This window comes from Trichoderma aggressivum (genome assembly GCF_033847375.1).
Source record: "Trichoderma aggressivum f. europaeum strain CBS 100526 chromosome Unknown scaffold_040, whole genome shotgun sequence".
Lineage (NCBI taxonomy): Eukaryota > Fungi > Ascomycota > Sordariomycetes > Hypocreales > Hypocreaceae > Trichoderma > Trichoderma aggressivum.
Window position 1 is genome coordinate 319,044 of NW_026946406.1, and position 22,784 is coordinate 341,827.

The 22,784-nt window shown below is 50.5% G+C and overlaps 7 protein-coding genes across 7 annotated transcripts; 2 read left to right on the forward strand and 5 right to left on the reverse strand.

Moving 5' to 3' along the window:
* Positions 1-734: 734 nt before the first annotated feature.
* On the reverse strand, positions 735-1,394 carry Triagg1_8363 (uncharacterized protein; the record flags this gene model as incomplete). The annotated part of the gene is made up of 1 exon (XM_062903201.1): positions 735-1,394. The coding sequence occupies one exon, from the start codon at positions 1,392-1,394 to the stop codon at positions 735-737; it is 660 nt and encodes a 219-aa protein (XP_062752773.1).
* A 2,505-nt stretch (positions 1,395-3,899) lies between these two features.
* Positions 3,900-4,682, forward strand: Triagg1_8364 (uncharacterized protein; the record flags this gene model as incomplete). The annotated part of the gene is made up of 3 exons (XM_062903202.1): positions 3,900-4,052; positions 4,104-4,286; positions 4,365-4,682. The coding sequence occupies 3 exons, from the start codon at positions 3,900-3,902 to the stop codon at positions 4,680-4,682; spliced, it is 654 nt and encodes a 217-aa protein (XP_062752774.1).
* A 437-nt stretch (positions 4,683-5,119) lies between these two features.
* Triagg1_8365 (uncharacterized protein) lies at positions 5,120-6,705 on the reverse strand (the record flags this gene model as incomplete). The annotated part of the gene is made up of 2 exons (XM_062903203.1): positions 5,120-5,936; positions 5,999-6,705. 2 exons carry the CDS (start codon positions 6,703-6,705, stop codon positions 5,120-5,122), a joined length of 1,524 nt encoding a protein of 507 aa, XP_062752775.1.
* A 1,926-nt stretch (positions 6,706-8,631) lies between these two features.
* On the reverse strand, positions 8,632-9,612 carry Triagg1_8366 (uncharacterized protein; the record flags this gene model as incomplete). The annotated part of the gene is made up of 2 exons (XM_062903204.1): positions 8,632-8,810; positions 9,165-9,612. 2 exons carry the CDS (start codon positions 9,610-9,612, stop codon positions 8,632-8,634), a joined length of 627 nt encoding a protein of 208 aa, XP_062752776.1.
* Positions 9,613-10,107: 495 nt separating this feature from the next.
* Triagg1_8367 (uncharacterized protein) lies at positions 10,108-10,600 on the forward strand (the record flags this gene model as incomplete). The annotated part of the gene is made up of 2 exons (XM_062903205.1): positions 10,108-10,110; positions 10,166-10,600. The coding sequence occupies 2 exons, from the start codon at positions 10,108-10,110 to the stop codon at positions 10,598-10,600; spliced, it is 438 nt and encodes a 145-aa protein (XP_062752777.1).
* Positions 10,601-11,265: 665 nt separating this feature from the next.
* Positions 11,266-12,649, reverse strand: Triagg1_8368 (uncharacterized protein; the record flags this gene model as incomplete). Its single annotated transcript, XM_062903207.1, has 4 exons — positions 11,266-11,760; positions 11,830-12,208; positions 12,277-12,401; positions 12,473-12,649. The coding sequence occupies 4 exons, from the start codon at positions 12,647-12,649 to the stop codon at positions 11,266-11,268; spliced, it is 1,176 nt and encodes a 391-aa protein (XP_062752778.1).
* Positions 12,650-14,991: 2,342 nt separating this feature from the next.
* On the reverse strand, positions 14,992-22,602 carry Triagg1_8369 (uncharacterized protein; the record flags this gene model as incomplete). Its single annotated transcript, XM_062903208.1, has 10 exons — positions 14,992-16,297; positions 16,372-18,877; positions 18,934-20,358; positions 20,427-21,029; positions 21,080-21,203; positions 21,279-21,362; positions 21,416-21,746; positions 21,800-21,916; positions 21,975-22,092; positions 22,146-22,602. The coding sequence occupies 10 exons, from the start codon at positions 22,600-22,602 to the stop codon at positions 14,992-14,994; spliced, it is 7,071 nt and encodes a 2,356-aa protein (XP_062752779.1).
* Positions 22,603-22,784: the final 182 nt, after the last annotated feature.

Consider the following 22,784-nt stretch of genomic DNA (forward strand, 5'->3'; position numbering starts at 1 on the left):
GCCTTGCGGCTGCCTGCGAGGCTTCATCCAACCAGATCGCGGGATGTGCTCTGGCCGGTGACTCAACCGCCATCCCTGCGCATGGGCGAAAATTGGGTAGCCGATCAATACTTTGCGGCTTCCAATAGACTGCCAGTATATGTTTTTGTGTATAGGTTCAATGTTCATCGGGGACCTGTGATGCTGGATGGCTTATTCATTATGGTGATTGCCACTGAATTTGTGACAAAAGACTGTATTGCGTGTAACCATCTGGGTACTGTTTCGTAATGAGGTCTAATAAGAATGCATTTCCATCAATAGCCCATCACTGAATTCCCAAAACACCACCAATGCAAACCTGAATTGAATGAAACCAAAAGCCAAAGCCAAAGCCAAAGCCACCAAAAACTCCAAAGACACTGGATATAGTAAAGACCAAGACACCAAAGACGCCAAAGTCGACTCGACTGCCAACGAGTTGTCGCCCTCTATTTACCAACGTTTCAGCTCGTCTGGCCTCTCCGGGACATGCCCACCCCGAGCTTGAATATAGGCTTCTAGGGCCTCCATGTGTCTGTGTAATACCTGCAACAGGTTGTCGGTATCGTGCGCATGCATTCGTGGCACTTCTCCACGGGTAGTAGAAGCCATGCATGTGCATCCAGTGGCAGCACAGTTTGAACACCCCTGAGGGTTATCGTCGCACCTCAGTTTGTTTTTCTAAACAAGAGTAGTTAGCAACCCAGAGTCTGTCAAGTTGAGGGGCATAATATACGAATCCGACACCGCGTGCAAGCCTTCCCAGACCGCTTATAACCTCGGGGACCTGGGTTATTCCTCTGCTTTGGCGCCTCGGCTGGAGGTGTAGTGGGCTGTGTTTGCCCGACTGCCTGGTTGGTGGCCTGCCCAGGAGGTGTGGTGGAAGCGTCAACTTGTTCCACGGGAGGAGAGAGAAGAACGTCCCTTTGTTGGAACGTATCAGGAGCAGGTACAGGAGCAGGCACGTCACCTTGTCCTATCCAAGTGTCGGGGTCGACATTCATTCCCATGATACCCTCCATAAAAGGGCGATGGTTGGTAAATGACTCCTGCGACGTGATGTTGGGGCTGGGCTCTTCCCCTAAAGTGGCGTGGGTAGCCAATGGTCCTTCCTGGGACACAATAGTAGAGATGGGCTCTTGGTGAAAATTGAAGAAGGGGTCCAATGGCTCCTCCTGAGGCACAATGGTCGAGTTGAGATATTCGGTAAAATTATATTGAGGATCCAATGGTCCTCCCTGGGGCGCAATAGCAAAGTTGGACTCTTCGTCCAAATAAAGGTAATTGGGATAACCGCCCAAGTTGAATGCGTAGTCATCCATATTAGAGTCTTGTCCAGGAGCCATATGGTCTTCGACGTTAGAGTTCTCCATTGGTGGGAAGCCTGACGTGGTTATGGATTGATCTGTTGAAGGGGATTCTAATATATAGAATGCCAATTGAATGGAAGCAAGGTGATGTCTCTCTTTTGTAAAGGATTAATAAAGTACGTGAGAGGGAGTTGTGCAAAGCGTGTGTGGTAGCAGCGTATTGAGGGTGAGCGATGTGAAAAGAGCCTTGGATAGAGAGTAAACATTGGCAAGGCAAGCATTGTATAGCAAAGCAAATCGTAAACAAAACAACCTTTTGAGATTGATAATGAAAAGTATAAAGCAATATGTTTGTTTACTATCTGCTCAGTTGGACGTTGAAAAGATTGACTTTTATCTGGTCTCAGCGTTGTCATGGTATTCCAAAGTTAAACGCACAATTTGGAGTCCGTCCATGGCTGATACGTTAGATATGGGTGAAGAGCAAATACAGAAAAAGCTGATTTGGCTTCAGAAAGCTTTCTTTTGAGAAGCTTTTCCCACCATTACACCCACCGTACTGACAACAATACAGATGAAGAGAGGTATTGCATCTACGGCTACCTCCTAAAGATATCAAAATACGCGGGGAAAGCTACAATGGTTTTATGATGAATGTGCAATATAGATAATTCTGCTACTGGGCTTCTCAATGTCGAATGCCTAATACATGTACTTTCTTCTAGAAAGGGGTATGGGGGAGAAGAAGAGTTTCACTGGGGGGTGTCGGAGGCCAGAGAAGTACCATCTGGCTCTGATATAGTTTCATAATCGCAAATCTTAGCCACGATAGGCCTCTAGAAGCGGAAGGAAAAGACCATCTAGGCGTGACACGGTTCTTCCAAGTGCTGCGTAATAGGGGCTGTTGATGGGACAACGGCTGGGTTTGAGCTTCACTTCTAATCTGCTAGCAATATAGCCACAAAAGAAACCTCAAACTCACATTTTAATGTTTACCTAGTAGTATTTACATACCATAGATCAGAAACATATAGGCTTCGTCAAGCTTCTGTGAGAAATAAACCATGATGGGAACGCCTCTCATTACTAATACAAGAACGAGAAGATTTTAGAAACAAGGGTTATACAGTTTTGAGCCTTCCAAGAGATATTCACAATGCCCATATACACAAACATGTCGAGATTAATCTAGTGTCATTATCAACATTGTATACGCGATTCTTTCCGAATCAAGACGGATAACGTGGTGGTATGGATCCCGGAGTTTTCCCATGGTTATCAGTCTGGCGGCATTGAAGATTGGGAAAATGCTTTTATAGTACAAAAGTAGTGGCTGTAACGCTATTGTTCCATTGACGTACATTTATAGGCGCAGTTTCGTCTCTCGCATACTCTGCAAGATCTGCTGTGCACGGCCACGGATCTTAACTTTACGAGATAGCACAACATACTCTTGTGCTGGCTAATCAACCCTTTTCATTATTCCCCCCCTCAATCTCAAATGAATTTCATCGCCCACGATCCAATTTTGTTGTTCTCATGCATTAGAAGAGCACTTCATGATACTCCAATGCGGTTAGTTCAGGATCGCTTTTACCTTGACCGCCATCATGGCGTCCATTTGGGCGTCCTTGAAACTACCTGTCTGTCTTTTTCTCGCGTCATTTTCAGTCGCCTCTCTGGGATTAATGCTGCGCTGCTAATGTTGGCAGTCAGTTGATGCGTTATAAGTGTTCTTGTACTTGAAAGCTGCATCTGCAACCCAAATCGGTCGCTGTGGCGGTTGCCAAGTTGCTGTCGTTGAGGCCATTGCTAATTTAGACGCCGTTTCTTGTTATTCTCCAGGTTTCTCTTACCTGGCATTCCCGTTGTTGAAAGTTCAGCCCTGCCCCAGCCATCTACCTGACCTAGGTAGCCAGGGGAAGTGCCGGATTGGCCATCGAGTCTCGTAGCTGGATAGGGCTCCGTAATAGTAGCACAAGAGCAGCAGAGAAAAATATCAGCCGTGTTTCTGAGCCCAACTGCTCTTCCATCTTCTCATTCTTCTTTGAGCAACATCTTATACGAACGGAGATTAGAGATTTCCATGTTACGACTTCACATTGGGTGTCGATGCCGGTTTCCCCTGCTCAGTCTTGATATCTCGCCATTTGAACTAGATTGAGGTTGATGATGGTTTTATTTGCTAAATCTGTTCCTTGAGTATCTGTGTCTATTGCTACAATCCGGCCTCATCACCCCTTTCTTCTAGTATATGCCACTATGGCTACATCCTTTCAGTACCTTATATGCCACTCTCAAACTTGAAGCGTTAAAGGCTATGAACTCCTCTTATACACAACGAACCCTGTTCATTTTAATACAATCTTTCAAGTCCATGCCCTCGATAATAGATATTGTCTCTGTCAGCTGGCAGCAGCTGGCATATCACAATACAGTGTTGATATACATCCGAAAAAAATCCTCGCACGGAGAGCGATAAGAACTTCATCCCACCACGATAGCGCGGGACAGCTTCAACATCATCCCCCCACCATCATCGAGACCTGCGATCGCATTTTCTCTGCCATGGCCGTCGAAACCATAGAGCTCGAGCATGTGCCGGCGTCGTACCGAGTCTATCTCGCCCTCTTCCGCAATGTGAAGAACGCCGCCTTCTTGCACCAGCAGCTCCTCGCGCGCAACGCCGAGTTTGAATATGCCTTTATCGACGCTTCGACGGTATGTTGAAACTGGGCGCTGCTCTATGGTTTGCCTAAGATCAGCGAATAGCTCAGAGTAGCCAGGCGAGGCGACTTTTCCAGCCCATTACTGACTGTTGCGCGCTCGCAGATTGTCTCGCGCATGCACCTCCTCTCAGCCGTCTTCAAAGCAGTCAACGGCTCGTTCAACGGGGCCCTCAAGACACCAAACGTCCATTCAGAAACAGTCGTATCACTGAGCTCCTCAAGTAACGTGCGTATTGCACCTCGCCATCATGAACAGAAGCTGCACCGAAGATGTTGTGCAGAGAACTAATCACTTGCGTTCCAGATTGCCGACGCATATCGACGCTTCGGCGTTTCGCCCTCCACCACAGACCTTTTCGTCGTCAAGATTGTTTTCCCCACCGATAGCAGCCCCGTGCCTGCATCCGCCGACGCCATTTCGCAGCACCTCACGGAGAACGTCGAGGGGGATGCCGTCCCCGCTACCGACGACACCATCGAGACGATTACAGACGTTCGCGCAGTTCGCAAAAGCTATAAGCTCAACGGTCTGACGTGGTTGGATAGTATCAAGGACGAACTGGTGAAGCGCAAAGAGATTGAGAGGCTTGTTCTTGGGGGCATGGCACTGCGGGGAGTATGAAGGAAGAGGTGATTTGGATATGATGTGGCTAGAAGTCGTAACAAACAACTCGGCGACATATGTGCATGTATGTCATCATGCTCAAGAAGAAAAGGATAGAAAAGGGGGAAAAGAAACAGAGGCACGTCAAAGGCGCAGGGAGCGCCAGAATTCAGTTTGGGTGAACCAGTAAGTTGAATATTCTGTAAATTTCCAGTCTCTCTCGCCGGCTATTCACATTCAATGCTAGATACTCTAATAACCGTCTCTATCAACAATGTCGCAAAAATACAATTTCGCAAAAATAAATTTGCCAAACTCCAAACCGTGCAATGTCGCAGGTATCGAAAAGACCGTCCTTGGCCAGTTGCTTGTTCACACCCATGTGGATGCAAACCCACACAATTCCTCTCCTGCTCCCTTCTCACCCTCCCCTCATGATCTAATTACTTGTTGATTTAGGCCATGCCGACCGCGGTCTTGCAACGCCTGACCAGCTCAGCCCACATGGCATCTCTTCCGTTTCTCGTTCGCTGAACGGCGTCCTTGTTCTCTTGAGCGCGGCGCAAGAGATACTTCATGCACTCCCCAGTGGTGCCCCAGACAAGATACTTGTAAACGGGCAGTGGTCGAGCGTTGGCATTGTCCTTTTGGGCTGACTGGCTAGCCTCGACAAGCTCGCAGCTCACCTCGTCCGCCATGCCCTGGAGCTGGGCGAATGCAATGTCCGACTTGGCGCCGCCAGCATCGCATATGGCTCTGGCACGGCGAACGGATTCGACATTGTGAGTTGCGAGGACGATGTGGGCGTTGGGGAACTCGCCCTCGCCCTGAACAGCAGCGGACCATTGCCTGGTCAAGACGCTGGCGGCGATGCTGTTGTAACAGGCGTCCGTGTCCTCCTTGGTATCGTGAAAGCACTCTCGCGGATCCGAGCCCAAGTATGCGCCACGCACCAGCTTGATGCCGAGGGTGAAGCCCTCTTTTTGCGCAGCAGCCAGGTGCCGCGATACCACGGCAGGGCAGTTCTTCTTGTATGCCTGATATGTACCATAGATGGTGGCGGTGTCTGGAGAGTCGTTGTACTTGCGGGCGAATTGCAGGGTCCAGTCGTCGATGCCGTCTTGCAGCATGTCCTGCTCGGCGTCGAAAAGGAGGCGCACCCCGCGGTCACGAGCGAGCTGGCAGATGGCGTCAATGGATTCGCTGAGATGCTGAGAAGGCGGAAGTCCGTTCTTGAGCTGGTTGAGGGCCAGACTGCCGGCGCCGGTGAATCTATGACGACGGTTAGCACTTCTTCTTCATCAAGGAAAAGTTACAGGGAGATGAAAACTTACTTGAGCGCAACAAAATCACCAGGCTCGGCCAATCGAACCGTCTCCAAGGTTCCATCTCTCCAAGGGTTGATCTCCCTCTCGATGTCGCGCGCCGATTCCTGGCCCAGATTGGCAATGGTCAACTCCTTGGCGTCGGACTTTTCCAAGACAACTTCCTTGGCATAGCCCAGAATGACGCCAGTGAAGCCAATGTTCTTGAGCCGGCCAACTGTTTGCCGCACCTCGGCCGCATTCTCACCGGCGCAGAATTGGGCGTAAAAGGACTTTTTCAGGAAGAACCGCAGCAGGGGATTTCTATCGGGGTTCAGGACGGGGGACTGAGCGTGAGCCAGCGCCACCATGATGCGCAGCGAGGGCGGCAGCAAAATGGGGGAAGAGGAGACTACCGTCGTTGCCAGCGAGCGGAGAATCATGCTGAGCGGCAAGACTGAGAGCGGCGCTCTGTTTGCCTCCATGGTTGGCGGTGCTACGGGCGGCATGGATCCCGGTAGATCTGCCACCGTCGACGTCCGCTTCTCGGATGAGTGTATGCTGCGGTGCTGTTTCCGCGAGTTGAGGGTGACGGAGCTTTGGGTGGCGAGAAGTCGTGATGATGACGAGCATGATGATGGTGATGAGGTTCGGAGATGAGAGATGGATAGAGGCGAGGAAAGGGGAGTCCGGTAGCCGGGCAGGCGCATTGCCTGTCGACCTGGGACAGAAAGCATCTTTTGTTTGGCTGAGCACGCAGAAACAGACGAGGTGATGCTGCGGTTGTGTAGTACTAAGGTGAATGATGATGGAATTACAATGAATGGATTGAGTCTTGATGGGTTGTATCAGACAGAAATCTTGGTCAGATCAGACGGGATTTTGTGTAAGACGAGGCTTGGTTGCTTTTTGGTAGCGCGACACAAACAGACGAGGTGGCGTTGGCTACTATAGGTATCTACCCGTGTGGCTAATAAAAGCGATTGAAGCCGAGTATCAGATAAATAACAGGATGTGTAGATCGAAAGATGATGATTGGGGACGTTGGCCTGGCAAAGGGTCTGTATAGGTAGATAAGGGGGGGAGGGTGATGTGGAAAGATGGCGAAGAGGGTTGGCATCAAAGGGGGGAAGAGAATGGATTTATTTAATCTTTGGCAATCAGGACAGGCACGGCACACAAAAAGGGACTGGACGCTATCTAGGAGCCACCCGGCAGCTACGGAGGGCCGAAGAGAGGCGAGATCTAGAATGTCCAGGGACCGCGAAGATGGGATTGATGCGAGTAGAGAACCAGGCGCTCCGTTGCCGGTGCTGCCAGACGCCAGATGGCCCCGGAGGTACTGCGTGTAGCAAAACGAGCGGGACAGGTACATACAAGATAATGCAAGCATGGCCAACGGACCCCAAGCGAACCGGGGGTGTGTCTTTTGGCTTTTGCTTCTCCGCAAAACTCCGTATCAGGCCGCTGCACTGCAGGAGAGGGGGCAAGTCTGGAATGCGCCAGCCATTTGGATCGGATTGTCATCTTGGAGATTATGTTGGCTGGGACTCTGGCTGGCTGGCTGTTTGATTATACAACGAGCAACTCAATTGATAAGCTGGGAGTGACTTTTTTTTGGAGAAGAGAGGGGCGATAATGGCATCACGTGGCGCCCCTCATTGGGGGGATTTTTGGAGGTGCAGCCGAGAGTAGCCGCGGGCTAGGATTTTTGGAGCTAACTGTAGATTAGGTACGATGACACTAGGGAGAATTGCCCTGCAGCCGGGGCTGTTTATACAGTATGGATGGAAAGATGGAGGGCAAATGGAATTGAAACTGGAGATGATGTGGTTCGTTTCATTCTAACCAGTTGGTGTTCTTGGGCAACCCCCACGCTAACCGCTGCATCCCTCCCCCGGCTTGCTTCGTCCTTGTTGCATCCCATCCATCTGGGCTGGCTTCTAGGCCACTCCGTACATACAGCTGAAAGCTCCGATACGGCGCTCTTCGTCATGTGCATCATGAGGGCATGCAAGCCATTGTCAGGTGAACTCGCGTTTTTTTTTTTTTTTTTTTTTTTTTTTTTTTGAACATGCATGAATCGGGGGCTGCCTCCAATCGCCAATGGCCGCCCTCTCGCCCCCCCTCTCTCTCTTCAATGATATCATGAGATGATGCTTCTGTGCTTTTTTTCCTCGTGCGGGCGAGAATAGCGCGCCATGTTGGTGTGTGAGACAGCATGCGCCAGTGTATACGTAGGTAGGTAGGTACTAGGTAGGTACTCGTACATACAAGAGCGTTGGGCCTCCTCTTTTCCTCTTGTCTTTTTGCTTCTTCCAATTTGTTTTCCATTCATCCATCCTGTAATAGCTCGCTCGATGTACGCAAGGTAGTCGTATCATGTCGGAATAAGTGAGGCCCGATTGGAAGCGTTCGTCAAGCTGAGCTTACATGTGGCCGTGGGGGGAACTTGGCCCGTCTGCCCGGAGCATGCGGCTCCGTCTCTCCTGTCGTCTCCCCCTTTGCCTCTTTACTTGATTCGGGGCATTGACATCACGTCCAGGCGGTGCTTTCATGCTCCCGTTGGCTCCCGATATGCCCAGAGGAAATGAGACCATCTCCACCGTCTTCTGCTGAGTTGCAAACGAAAAATAGCGGCTGCTTACGGCGCTGGGCTGCCTCTAGACGTCGTCGCCTTCTCGTGACCGAGCGCCAGAGCCAAACCGACGTCGGATCATCTCCACATACCCAATCGGTCTGCCGCGGGCCAAGCCCACCAGATCCTGGACACCTCCGTAGGCCAGGCCAAAGACCAGCCCGTACTTTGCGGTGCGCGCGGCGGTGGAAAGCGAGAATCGATCTGTAAGCCCAGTGCCGGCCGAAGATCGGCTTTCTGTTAGCTAATGGTTCCCACCGTCGTGATGTTTTCTTGCCCTTTTTGGGGGGACTCTGGCCATCTTGATCCGACACTTGCCAGCAGGGGGCGTGGGGAAGCAAAAGAGAGAGAGTGACAGGCACAAGCTTCAAAGCCGGTGAAAGCCAGACCTAGGCTAGCCTGGGTTCTCCTTCACCTTTTTTTGGACAAAGGGCAAAAAATGATGAAGAAATTTGCGAAGAGCCAAGAAAAGTGAATGAAGGAAAAGCAGAAAAAAAAATCAAATAATAATAATAAACAAAAACAGACGAAACAGTGGAATGAAGAAACCAAACTCACGCCAGAGCGAAAATGCTCCTGCGACGGTAAGCGTCGCCACAACCGTCGAAAACATGTCGCTGCTCCCCCGATAGCGGTCCACGGTGCTCTCCAAGGACAAGGCCATCAGGCTCCAGAAGCCCGTCTTGAAGCCCATGCGGAAGCCCTCCTGGATGCCGCCCTTCATGGCGTGGTAGTTCTTGGACTTGTGATAAAGGTACCAGCCCGCCGTCGTGTCCGGCATCTTGTGCGCGTGCTCGGCCCGGAAGCGCAGCTGCGCCATCTGGCCTCCCTGGACCGCCCCAAGCGAGGCTCCCACCATGCCGGCGGCCACGGAGCCGAACAGCAGCCGCGTGGGAGTCATGATGGCCAGTCGGGGATGCGAGTCGGCCGGGAAGATGGGCTGGTCAACGGGGGCCGAGCGAGGCGCACCGAGGAGCAGCCCGTCGCCGCTTGAGGCTCTCGCCATGGTGAGGGAGCTGGAGCTGGAGCTGGATCTGGATCTTGGGAGTCGTCGTTCGTCCTCGTAGTTTGCGAGCAAAGCCCGATCCCCAGGCGCAAAAGGGGACTCTCTGTGAATATTCGTAGAATTGCTGGATCCGATTGGCTACAGTGGCTGCATCTTGTTGCTGAATTCCATCTAAAGCTGCACGCGAAGCTATACTGAGGTACTAATCTTATCAGCAGCCTCTCTGCCTCTCCGTATCGCATGGATGTTTTTCCGTATGCAGGTGGCCAGCTAAAATCACTTAACGCGTGCTCACGTGGCTTCGCGCTCACTAAATCCGCGGGGCAGTGCCGCAACTTTGCACGCCTCAGTACCGAATACATGATGCCTAGGCAGCTACAACTTCACTTGAGCAGAGAAGAGAGCATCTGATTCCAACAGCCCAAGAGGTGCTTCTACGGAAGAGTCACTCAATTTTTTTTAATAAACGAAGCCGAGAGAATAAGTCACTTCAAAATGGTGAATCAACTTCCTCGCAAGCATCTTTGATGAATGAAAATACTAAGTGCAGCAGCTAACTGACGTCGACGATGCGCACATATCCGTGCGCTTCAAGTACGGCATCCACACCATCTTCCTCTTCATCGACGCGCTGGCTCCCTTCTCCTCTGTCACGCAAGATCTGCTCGAGGTTCTCAGAGATCGATATCCCGATGGTCTCACAAAGTCGAGTTCTTCGCCGGATGGGAGGACTCCCGTGCCAGATGCAGCAAACCTGATCTACGGCGTTCTCCGTGTACCCACCGATCCCTCCAAAGGATGGAAGCCTCTGAAACTTGGAGACGACGGTTCGAATACCCCCAGCAAATGCGGAATCAAGGATAACAGCATTGTCGCCTTTGCGTTTGCACCAGATGAAGAGGATGAGATGGATGCTGAGGAGGGAGATGCTGTGTTTGAAGTTGAATGGCCTCAAGAGGACGAAGAGCTCTACGAACAAGGGCCCTGAGAGGATGGATGTGTGACATTTATCGCGGAATTGTATCATATTGAATACTGGAGACCTTTCTCGAATCACGGCGCCGTCTCCCATTGAGCCTGGGTTGCGTCGGCAACCTAATAATCGTTGCGAAGGAAATCTTGCTCAAAGTTTGGGTGGCTTGCAATTCTCCCTCGCAGACTTTTCATGGCGTTCAAGGTGGAGAGAAAACAATAATACTAGGGACTATTTGGGTTCATAGCAAAAGACATTGACCATTTGTCTTCATGGCGCCGCGGGTGGCTGCACCGTATCTCCGTTGTCATGGAGATGCGTCTTCTCTTCGGTCAATTTCGGTGGCTTTATGTGTTGGTTTACCGCTCGATTTTGAACTATACCGTGCATTCACAGTATTGGCGCAAAGAAGAAAGCTCAAACAAAATGACATTATATTCAGCCGCGGAATCATATTCGGCATCTACGGTAAAAGGGGCCCCCGCCACAAACCTATATGGCCAAAGCAAGAGGAAAGAAGCGAAGAAAACCAAAAAAAATATATATTCCATCCTGACAAATTACGGAGCCGATTCTGCTCCCGATATATCTGCCCCATCATTGACTAGTTATACGTTCAAGTTCACGGCCACACCCGGCCCATCTTCGTGAAAACTCGAGGGAATAGCACCGTAGGCGTTCTAAAACTCAAATCCAAAGGAGCTGAATCGTGGCGCGGTAACTCTGTCGCAAGAGAAGCGGACGAGATACGGTGACCCGGACGTGGCTGACGACAGGAAAGTGGTGCCGTCTGGTGCGCTGACTGTGATGTCGAACTCGGCAATGCGAGGTCCCTGACCGTAGACGATACGGAAAGGATAGTATTGGCCTTCTCGGAAGTTGACGGTATATGTTCCCGTTGCAGGACCGTTGTTATAGACGGCCTTTAGATCTGCGTTTGCGCCGGTCCAGCCAGAGTACGCCTCGGGGCCGATCCAGATGTAGGCGGCATCGTCAACCTGGTTGAGGGTAAATGTGTAGGTGCCCGTCTGGCGCGCATAGATGTAGCCGTGGTGGTTGAGGACAAAGTCAGACTCTGAGAGAGGAGGAGAGCCGTAGACACTCTTTGGGGCGCCGTCTTGGAAGCTGATGCCATCGATGATGTTGGCCACGTTTTGGTACTCTGGATGAATTGTCTATGTGGTTAAGCCCGCATTAGTATTGATGGAATTAGGAGGGTGTAGGTACGGTATTTGGCAACATACCTTGTATTCTTCAGGACGCCAGTCTGCAAAATCACCACCGACAGTTCTGTTGTAGTAGGCGAATTCGATACCCTGGTTTCCGCAAGATGAGGGTGCGGGACAGGCTCTCGTCGTAATAGTTTGCGTAGATGTAGACGTCGTTACAACGGGGGGACCGCGTCCAAGGGGACCAACAGTGCTGGTTATGGTGATTGTGGGCGACACGAAGACGGTCCTAGTAGATGTGAATGTGGGAGTTGGGAGGTCGATGCAGCTACACGCCTCGGTGACATCAAGAGTTGGGAATTGGGTGACGCATTCAGGGATGGGCGGGATGTAAATTCCATTGTCTAGCTCGAACGGCGTGGGGCTGGCTGTGCAAGAGCTGCTGGTGACAGTTCTGCAATTGCATGAAACGATTAGACTGATGCCATGGTAGACGCATATTGAAGGGCCGCATGTACTTACACAATAACGCGGCTTGTGATGGTGGGACGGACGGCGCTGGAGTTGGTCGTCGTCAATGTGACGGTGGTTGGTCTCACGATGGTGGTGGTTCTGGATCTGATGACTGAATGAAGAGGAACCACGGCCTATGAGGTTTGATGTTAGTTATTTTGACGTGGTAGAGTTTGGCATTGAACGTGTAAAGGTGATTCCTTACAGCGCAAAAGGCAATCGCCAATGGGTCTCCGATGAGAAGTTGGGTGATGACATTGACAGCCAGGCATGTGGCTGTATCAATAATACCAGGCACCACTAGCTGAGGTGTCGGGGATGCAACAACTGATGTGGATAATGTCAAGGCCACAGCGGCCAGTGAAGAGAAGGAATGCTTCATGATGCCGGCACTTGAACTGTTAGGTTCGCGGACGAGGGATGAAGCTGGGTGATGAGCTAGAGGGAGTATAACGCGGCCTAGGGCGTGTTATTATATAGTTTTTCTTCTTATTCTCCCCTTATTCTCCCCCACTTTATTTTGTTATCCTATGACTCCTTGACTATTCGTGCTATATCCCTAGAGAGTTGTGTTATGACTACATGTACCTATGAAACGAAAAGGGCTAGCTGTCCACCCGATCTTGGCGCATCTGTGTCATGAACAACACATCAAAGATTCCTTGATACACCGCCCCTCCATACGTATGTAAGGGATACGTCGCTTTGAGATCAATAAAAACGCCACTTTCTGTGGTTGAAGCCCAAAAACCGTGCTTTCGGATGCGTGGAGCAGATGAAACCTATCAAATGAGGACATTCAATGGCTCAGATTACAACAGTTCCGGCCTCGCCAAACATCAAAAGCTGTGATTTTGCCAAGATGATGAAAGGCATGCCAGGGCCCTCCCGATGGCCCTATACTGGACCTAATCTCCTCTAAATAGAATTCTCCCACGGAGAAAGGTAATGTTCTTTTGCAAGTGGTCTACGATGAAGTTTTGAAGCATCGTAATTGGATCGAGACGGGGGCGCGCGTGTCTCACAGCTCGAGTACAACGAGAGGCTGGCCAATGAGAAACATGCCGTGTCTGTAGGGAAGGCTCGTAGCCTGAATGTGTCAATAAAAGGCCGTTTTGATTTCCCGTGTCTTAGACCATGGCTTGCGTGGCACAAACGGGGTTGAGAAATAAGGTCTAGGCAGCTGTCGTTTCGGTTCGGCTCGGAGTGTGGATGCTTCCGGATGTGAGGCAACCATTGAGAGTGCACCAATCTCCAGAGTTTTTGAATGAGATGGACATGTCGTATCCTCAAGGGAGTGATTAGCCATCGCCATGAGCGGACCATTTGGTATCCTAAGTTTGCGGTAAGGTCTGATGACTACATGTACTAACCTATGCCATTGCTATTATATGAAAGGTCATCCAACTGAAAGTTCTTGAACTGGCTTCGTTTAGCTCATACATATTTTAGCATGTCTAAACTTTACATGATACTAGATGCGTACATGTAGTTACACTCACCTATGCCACCGAACAACAGTAGCGGTAGCACATGGCGAAATCCATGTAATGACCATGCGCTTGCACATCAATTTTAGTAAGCTTGTGAGGTAGCCATAGTCAAACAGGCTTGTCGCTACTTGGACCCAATTGCCAAAAGGTCTCAGAGCTAGGTATTTGAGAAAAGGAACATTTCCCCTTGCATAGGGTGGCTTCACGGCCTGATTTTCAGCTTACTTGGCACACTCCGTTAGAAACCTAAACAGGCAATTTGGTCTGGCACGACCGTTGCCCTCTTCGCATCCATCTTATCATGGATGGGAGAAGCCGACGCCTTATTGACTCTGGGTTATGAGCAAATGTGCAAGGGCGCGGCCTGAGTCGCCATAGGCTCTGCCGTGGGATATAGATGTATGCGTTGGTACGCTACAGACTCTTGGTAAATCTCCATTTGAACTCGGCCTTTATAGACATAAAAGCTATCTGGCTTCTGGAGAAAGCGTGTGCAGGTTGGGTAGGGGGTAGATAGGGTGTGTAGCGCGAGGGACTCGGCTGGTGGGCATGATGATCCGGATCACACACCACGAAGACTCTACACTCATGATGAATATGTTCGAATCAAGAAACAGCAAACCTATATCGGCACTTTTAATATAGCTAATATATATCGCCTCAGGAACAGAAGAAGCGACTAGCCCTAGCTGGACTCGTCGGGATCCTAAGCTACGACCCTCACTATAATATAATAATCAGTGGACCTTTATCATTAACCTAACAAGAGATAATTATGCTATTGAGATAACATATAACTAATGGGCCCAAATCAGGATGAAAGCATCCGGTAATTCGTTGACAGCTAGGGAACACACTGTTGGGCTGACAGACGAACGCCAAACTCAACAATAGAATTGAACCTAGCCTGTATAGCCGCTACGAGAATCATGGCGTAAGAAGAAGTCGGGTAATCATTTGATCTAGTTGCCGTAGCCTTGTTCCTCTAGGATCGAGGCTACCATCTCAGCTAGAGGCCATTTCATCGCGATAACATGTCTTATTTTTTTCTATCTATATCTGTACCTAGGCTATGAGTAAGAGATCCCCTTTTATATCAAGAAGCCGGGCCCAGCCCGGCTCAGTCACCAATCCTAGCCATCAATTGATCACAACTGCCAAGGTAAGAGACTCTAGCTGTTTATGTCTTCCACCGTAATTCATCACTCTTCCCTTGTTCGCCGCCACTGCTTTATTTTGGAAGCTTTGCAATGATCTTTTCACAGAGAGCAAACAAACTTGTGGCGTTGGTGATGTCGAGAACTGTGATTTCGGCACCAAGTGTAAGTCGTACCCAGTTACGGAATTCCACCGCGGATAGCGAATCCAAACCGTACGTGGCCAGGCTCTTCCCGGGCTCGATGGGATCTGACAGTCTCAACGTCTTGGTGAACTTGGCTCCCGTCAATTCAACTGCTGCGGCAAGAAGAACAGCGTGGTCTGGCGCGGAGCTCCGAAGCAATTGGAATGCCTGGATGTCTCTCTCATCGCTGTTTCCACTCTGCAGGGCGGCATTGCCCGTGTTGGATCCGAACAGAAGAGAGAATCGTGCATCGTATGCCAGCTCGGAGTCTGGAGGCTGAGGCACCGGAATTCCAGTAATCATCTGGTCTGCAGAATCCTTATTGATGGTGTTGGTTTGCTGCAGAATGCTGAAGAGAAGAATCCGGTGCAACATGGACTCGTTGATTCCTGTCCACTGCTTGTCGTCGAAATGCTGCTTCATGCCACCTTGCTCTGCGACGTAGCCGACATCTTCAATAACGCCGAGGTCGACACTGTGGGCGGCAAGGCCAAGGGAAAGGCGGTACTGGGCAAACGCGTCAAGGAACACATTCGCAGCCGAGTAGTTGGCCTGTCCCTTCTGGCCAACGACACCACTGATGGAAGAAAGCAGAGTGAAGAATTCCAAGGGCTCCTTCTGCGCCAACGCCGCGTTGTGAAGATTCCACGTTCCTTGGACTTTGCTCGCAATGGTGGTGTGGAAGTCATCAATGGTCATGGTTTCGTACGGCCTGTCACGCAGAACCATGGCACCTTGGATCACACCACCCACAGGAACAGCAGCCTTTTCAAACACGCCGTTAACCGCCTTTGCATCGGAGACATCGGCGGCGGCATCATACACGGTGCAGCCCAGAGCAGCACAGTTTGCGATGACCTTCTGCGATCGCTCGTCTGTGCAACCACTACGCGACAGGGCAATGATGTGCTTTGCTCCCTCTCGCGCCAAGTAGATTGCCAGAGAGCCACAGAGGCCCTTCAAACCTCCCACAATGACATACGAGCGGTCCGCACGAAGAGCGAGCTTGCGTGTCGCCGGTCGGACAGGCACCGAGGCGCTTTCTTTGCCATCCGAAACAACAATCTTTCCAATATGCTTGCCGCTCCGCATAAACGCAAAGGCTGCTGGGATATCATCAAACCCGTACGTGGTGATGGGAAGAATGGGCTTGATATGACGGTCCTCTACCATCTGGAAAGTTTGAGCCAAGAGTCTATTACAATGTAAATATTAGCATGGACCACTTCAAACAGCCCCTTGAAAAAGGGCGAATATCTCTCCTCTTACCTCTGGATAATCTGATCCGTCACTTGCTTGTATGAAAAGTCAACAGCTCGGAACGAGCAGTTACGGTCAAAGGGCTCCATGGACAAGTAATTCCTGTCCACAATATCCTTCTTGCCGATTTCCACCATGACACCTCCGTCGGCGCAGATTCTCCATGACTCGTCAAGCAGCTCGCCTGTGAGAGAATTGATGATGACATCAATGCCCTTGCCACCCGTCATTTCCAGGATGGCAGAAGCAAACTGTGTGTCTCTAGACGAGAACATACGGCTTCGTGGGATGCCAAATTCCTTTTCCAAGAACTGGCGCTTTTCTTCTGTACTGACAGTCACATAGATTTCGGCACCGGCCCATTGAGCTAGTTGAATAGAAGACAATCCGATACCTCCTGCGGCAGAGTGAATCAAGACGGACTGGCCCTTCTTCAGGCCGCCAATGTCGAATAACGAATAAATTGAAGTCAGGTAGACGAGCGGGATGGTGGCAGCTTCTTCAAAGGAAAGCCAGTCGGGGATTTTGTGGGCTCGCTCGACCGGAGTTTGGATCAAGTTTGCAAAAGTTCCGTTTCGCAAAATGGCAACACGATCCCCTACCTTGAATTGCTCTGCACCTGGACCAACACGACGAACAATGCCGGCTCCCTCAAGACCCAGGAGATGCTCATTCTCCGGCACGATGCCCATGGTGACGGCAATATCTTTGAAGTTGAGGCCAGAGGCGTGCATTTCGACTTCAATCATACCAGGCTCCACTGGGAGCGGCTCTGAAGACATTTCCGAGTATTGCAATGCATCCAGTGTCCCCAGACGCTCAGCTCTCAGCATTGCCACGGGGCGGATATCCCTGAGGGTCTTTGTCACTGGTTCGCCGCCAAGCTGACCAGCCTTCTTGAATTGGTTCACCGGTTCATCTGGAACCACGCGGTTGACGTAAATGACCCCTCCTCTCTCAACGAACTCGGGCTCAGCCGGCGCTTGGAGTTTCAAGTTTAATACTTGGCCTAGAACTCGGTTGATGGAGGAGAATGCAGACTGGCTCTCTCCATCCTCGACGTCAAGAGTTGTTACCGAAACTCCGCGATCCTCGGCGCGAATGGTACGGAACAATCCATGAGCCAATGCGTTATCCGGCTTGGTAACGTTCATTTGTGAACCTTGGCTGACCCACAGGGTACGGTGGCCCTGCAAGACCAACTGTTTAATCGAATTCCACTGAGCTTCCTCGATAGTCGGGAGCACTGGCTTAACAAGATCATCCAGAATGAGCAGAATACTGTTCTTCTCCAGATCAGCAAACGGAGCCGAGTGTTCCGTCACTTTCCAGCCCTCCGAGAGGAGAGTTGACTCAAGCCCAGTGCTCAAGCGGCTTTCGGGTATCAAGTGGATGACGCTGACGTGTCGGTTTGTCTGTTCTGCCTGTTGGATAGCTCTCGCGAAATGAAGTCGCTTCCCGTTCTCAATGGATACGGTGGCAGCCTTCTCGAATCCATTTGCGGAAAAACTGTCCACATCTGTGGCCGCTTCGCCTTCAACAAAGAGGGCAATGGCTCCATCAGAGAGTATGGCACGGATGTTGCCAGCAAGCTGTGTAAAGTTTCCATCCAGGGTGGAAACTTTGATCAAGGCTAGATCAAACTTCTGATCTTTGGCGTCGAAAGCGGACTTTGAGAAATCGTGAAGCTCAAAAGATGCTTGACCATTCTTTTCGTAATCTCCCCGGGCGTTGATAATCGACCTTGCGTCTGGTGATGCCAAGGTATATGCCGAATATCCTCTTCGAAGTGAGCGGTCGCCATCGTCAAACCATAAACTCGATGAATCCCCGGGGACAAGGTTGACCTCGAGGACACTAAGCCGTGGTGACTTGTGTGCAACAAGATCTATGATGTCTTGTATCTTTGGCTGTGGGCCACAAGCAAGGCTAATGAGCTTGTCGTCGTGGAGGTAGCTAATGTCAGGCCGCCAGATGGTCCTGCTCAGAGTGTGCTGTGAGTGCAATTCAATACCGGTGTCAAGCTTGTGACAACGCAATCCCGTAAGCTTCATCAATTGCCGTCTCGTATCAGGATCGTACACGGTGCAGCTAGACCAGTAGTTCTTGGCCTCTTCCTTTCTGCCACGACCCGTATAGCCCGCGACACCAAGAGATACTCCCACAGCAGGACGGCTATCCGCAGCGTTGATAATGAGCTCATCAATCGATGCGGGAACAACAACCGAGTCCAGAGCGCTGCGATCTCCCGCGCGCAAAGCAGGTTGCGTCGTCTGGAAGCACCCGTCCATGACAGCAGGATGGAGAGGATAATGAGATTGCGGTGAGTGAGCGGCCTCGGGCTCCTCAAGAGAGACGGTTGCTCTGCTTCGTCTTTGGCCAACAAGGCTCTCTACATCAATGAGTTTCTGGAAAGCAGGTCCAAATCCGTATCCGATATTCGCCTGTGCCTTATACCACATGTGCGCGGGAGTTGGGAACTTGAGAGGGGTGACATCCTCCGCCGAAGCCGGCTCTGTGAAATTGTGTTAGTCTTTTATCGTCTCATTAAGCTGCTTCATCGTCACTTACCATTCACAGAAGGGTCGCTCAGTCGAATGAGACCAACACAGTGAGTCAACCAAAGGTCGTCTCCGCGAGAGGATGATACCTTGAAGTCATACCATGGGTTACCAGTTCCTGGGTGAGGCGTCAATGTGAACATGACCTTTGTGTCCACATTATCTTCCAACACCAAGGCCTTGTCGAAAGTCACGTTTCGTAGCCTGTAGGAAAGTTGAGATGCCCTTTCTACGCCCTCGATCGGTTGCAAAGCTTGAGTAGACTGGTATAGGGCCTCAACAGCCATGGCGATATATCCGGACGCAGGCATCAAAATATCGGTGCCCATCTTGTGATCGCGGAGCCAAGGCAGCTGCTCTAGCTTGAGAATCTTGCGGAACGATGGTGAGTGCCATGGGGCTCCAAAAACCTTGGTGCCCAACAGATCGTGATGAGGATATTTCCGGAAGCGCCAATCACGACTGGCATCATTCTCGTGCCAGTACTTTGTGCTATGGTTCCACACGTAGTTTGGTAGATCGAAAATGACCTTGGGCTTGGGACTATCAGCCTCTTGGTTGACTTTGGTGAGAGAAATTGGCGCACCCTCTACGAAGAGAGTGCCGGCAACCCCGTACAAAGCCAAGACTGAATCCGTTCCACGATTCAGTGCTTTTGTATATTTAACATTGTTGGCTTTGGTGCCAAGAGCAGCTATAATCTGCGAGGCGGGACCAGCGAGCGCACCACTTGGGCCAATCTCGATCAAGAAGTTGGGCGCCTCCGATGCTGAGAGCATCGCCTGGAGAGCTTCGTCAAATCGTACAGCAGAGGTCATGTTGTCTTTCCAGTAGCGCGCATCGGCAGTGTCCCCCATGATGGCTCCCGTAACGGAGGAGAACATGACCGCAGGCTTGCTCTTTGACTCAAGGGGCTTGAAGTTCTTTTTCAGGAGCTCTTCGTAACTTGCTCCGATTTCAGTCATGAATTTTGAGTGATAAGCCAAATCAACCTGCAGCAGTCTCGCAAAATGGCCATCCTCTGCAATTCGCTCCCTGACTGTTTCCAAGGCAGGAACTGCGCCTGACAACGTAACACTCTTGGGGCTGTTATAGCAAGCAATTTGTACTTTGTCTTGGAGCCCTTCCAGGTAGGGGGTGGCGTCAACTGCTCCCAATCCAACCGCCATCATACCAACACCAGTGCTTCCTGCTGACTTGGAATGTTTCGCTGAATATCCACGGTAGTAAGCAACTTTGATGGCTTCTTCTTTGGTAAGATAACCCGCAGCGTAAGCGGCAGCAATCTCTCCGGAAGAGTGCCCAACAACAGCAGTAGCGTCGATGTCCCAGCCCTTCAGAACCTCGAGGATTACAATCTGTAGGGCTGTTACCAGGGGCTGTGAGAATTCTGGTTGCCGCAAATGTTCTGCTGAACGATTCTCAACTAGCTCATCTATGGTATACTCAGTCAGCTTCCTATCTCAAAGATGTTGATTTCCAGGAGAGGATAAAATAACATACTTAGCAACGACCAGGATGGAGGAGTGGGAAGTTGTTGGAGGGCGGCGTCCAGCTGAGACAGGATTTCCCGGGAGATTGGAAATGTTTCGACGAGCTCTTTTCCCATCTGTGGCCACTGAGCACCTTGACCAGTGAAAATGAATCCAATCCTAGGAGCATCGCTGGAAAGCTTGCCATAAGTGAAAGCATTCGGCTCGATGCTATCCTTGCTTCGAACTACCGCATAAGCGCGGTGGAAATGCCGGCTTCTTCTTTCAGACAACGTATAGGCAAGGTTGTGGAGGTCCACCTTGACTTCCAAATTGCTGAGATGCTGGTCCAGGGCGTCGACATATCCTCGGAGAGACTGCTCACTGTTCGCCGAAAGAACAATGACGTGAGGTTTGTATTCCTCCTCTGCTTCCAGGAGATCCTCTTCATCGCCTGTCACAAACGATGAGACATGCGAGGGTTTGACATCATCCAAGGCCGCCAAATCGTCAAGGATAATATGTGAGTTTGTTCCACCGTAGCCAAATGAGTTGATACTGGCTCGCCGAAATGCGGCCTCTGGCCATGGAATAGCGCTACGCGTTGCGCGGACCCTGAGTCCTCGGAAATCAACTACACAGCAGTTAGTATCATCTACACCGCAGCAAGAATTCATCCCTTACTGTTGGGGTTAGGAGTCTCAAACGTTGGATTTCCTGGAATGATGCCATGTTCTAGGGCCAGAACTACTTTAAGCACTGCACTCAAGCCAGCCGATGGCTCGGAGTGTCCTAGATTGCTTTTTATCTACAAATCGCACAAAATGTCAGCATTGCAACCCCTAATCATAACAGGTTATGTGATGTGGAGAAATGGACTCACCGATCCGATCACCAGTGGCGCATCCTCGCTCTTAAATCCAGAGAAGACAGAGGAAACACCCTTGACTTCTAGAGGATCTCCAGCCTGATATGAATATTAGCACGCCATTTTGACCAGAAACAATAATGGTCACTAACCTGTGTACCGGTACCGTGGCACTCCAAATAGGTGGTGAGTCCAAGGTCCTTGATGCCTGCATTGGCATAAGCAGTCCTGACAGCTGCGGCCTGGGCTACGGGATTAGGACTGGCAATGCCAGGGGTGCGGCCATCACTGTTCGTTGTTGAGCCACGAATAATGGCACGTATAGGATCCCCATCTCTAATAGCGTCATCCAGGCGTTTGAGAATGACGGAACTGACGGCCTCTGCCTTGACGTATCCATCAGCCTTAATGTCAAACGTGTGACAATATCCAGTAGGACTATGCGCCATTCGGATAGGACCTGTATCCATGACATGTTCGGGACTATTAAAGCGTCATTAGATCGATCCGTTTATTAGTTGGAATGAAATACTCACCTGAGATATAAGTTGCTAGTCGCAACAATGGCGCAGTTGGTCTCCCCTGATTGAAGATAGCGGCATGCAAGATCAACACCAACTAGACTACCAGAACATGCTGTGTCGACTGTCACGCTAGGAACGGTGAGCTAACAAGTCATAATTATGGGCTTCCTTTTTTATATATATTTACCTTGGGCCCTTGATGTTGAGGGCGTGGCTGATTCTGTTTGCCAAGATGGCACGGCCAATACCGATTTCTATCGACGGAGGTCGATCCTCAGGATCTCGATTCATCATGTCGTGGTAGTCTTTGCCATGTCAGTTACGGACGGGTTTTGATCAAACGATTATGATAACCTACTGGAGGCAAAGGAGCCGATAAAACATCCAACCGGGGCATCAGAGACCTGCTCCAACGTAATCCCCGCGTTTTCCATGGCTTCATATACGACTTCAAGCATTTGTCTTTGATTTGGGTCCATGGAAATGGCCTCTGCTGTTGAGATACCAAAAAAGGATGCATCGAAATCTGCCAAGTCGATGTTCTCAAGAAACATGCCACCCGGTGGACGCATAGTCCCGGGCTTCTTTGAGCCGTCATAGTGACCTTTGATGTTGAAGCGATTTTCCGGGACCTTGTTGCTAGCAATGCCTCCTCGCTTGAGAAACTCCCATAATTTTGTCGGGGATGTGTTTTCTCCCGGTAGACGACATGCCATGCCTACAATGGCAATTGGGTCTTGGACATTTGGTTCCCTCGCAGACTTCGGCTCTGCTGACCTTTGAGATGCCATGATACCACTGTCGTTGATAGCCATTGTGCGTGTAAGTCGATGAGAGTTGAAGAGATATGACGCTGGCAGTACAAATCGATCGACACACTGGCGACGACTTTTATCTTCTATATCACGCCTCTTTACAGCTTTACACCTTCATCTGAGATGCAGTCCAAATTGCCTCTTTGTGGATTGTTATGCACCGTGACTAATCTTTTCAACCT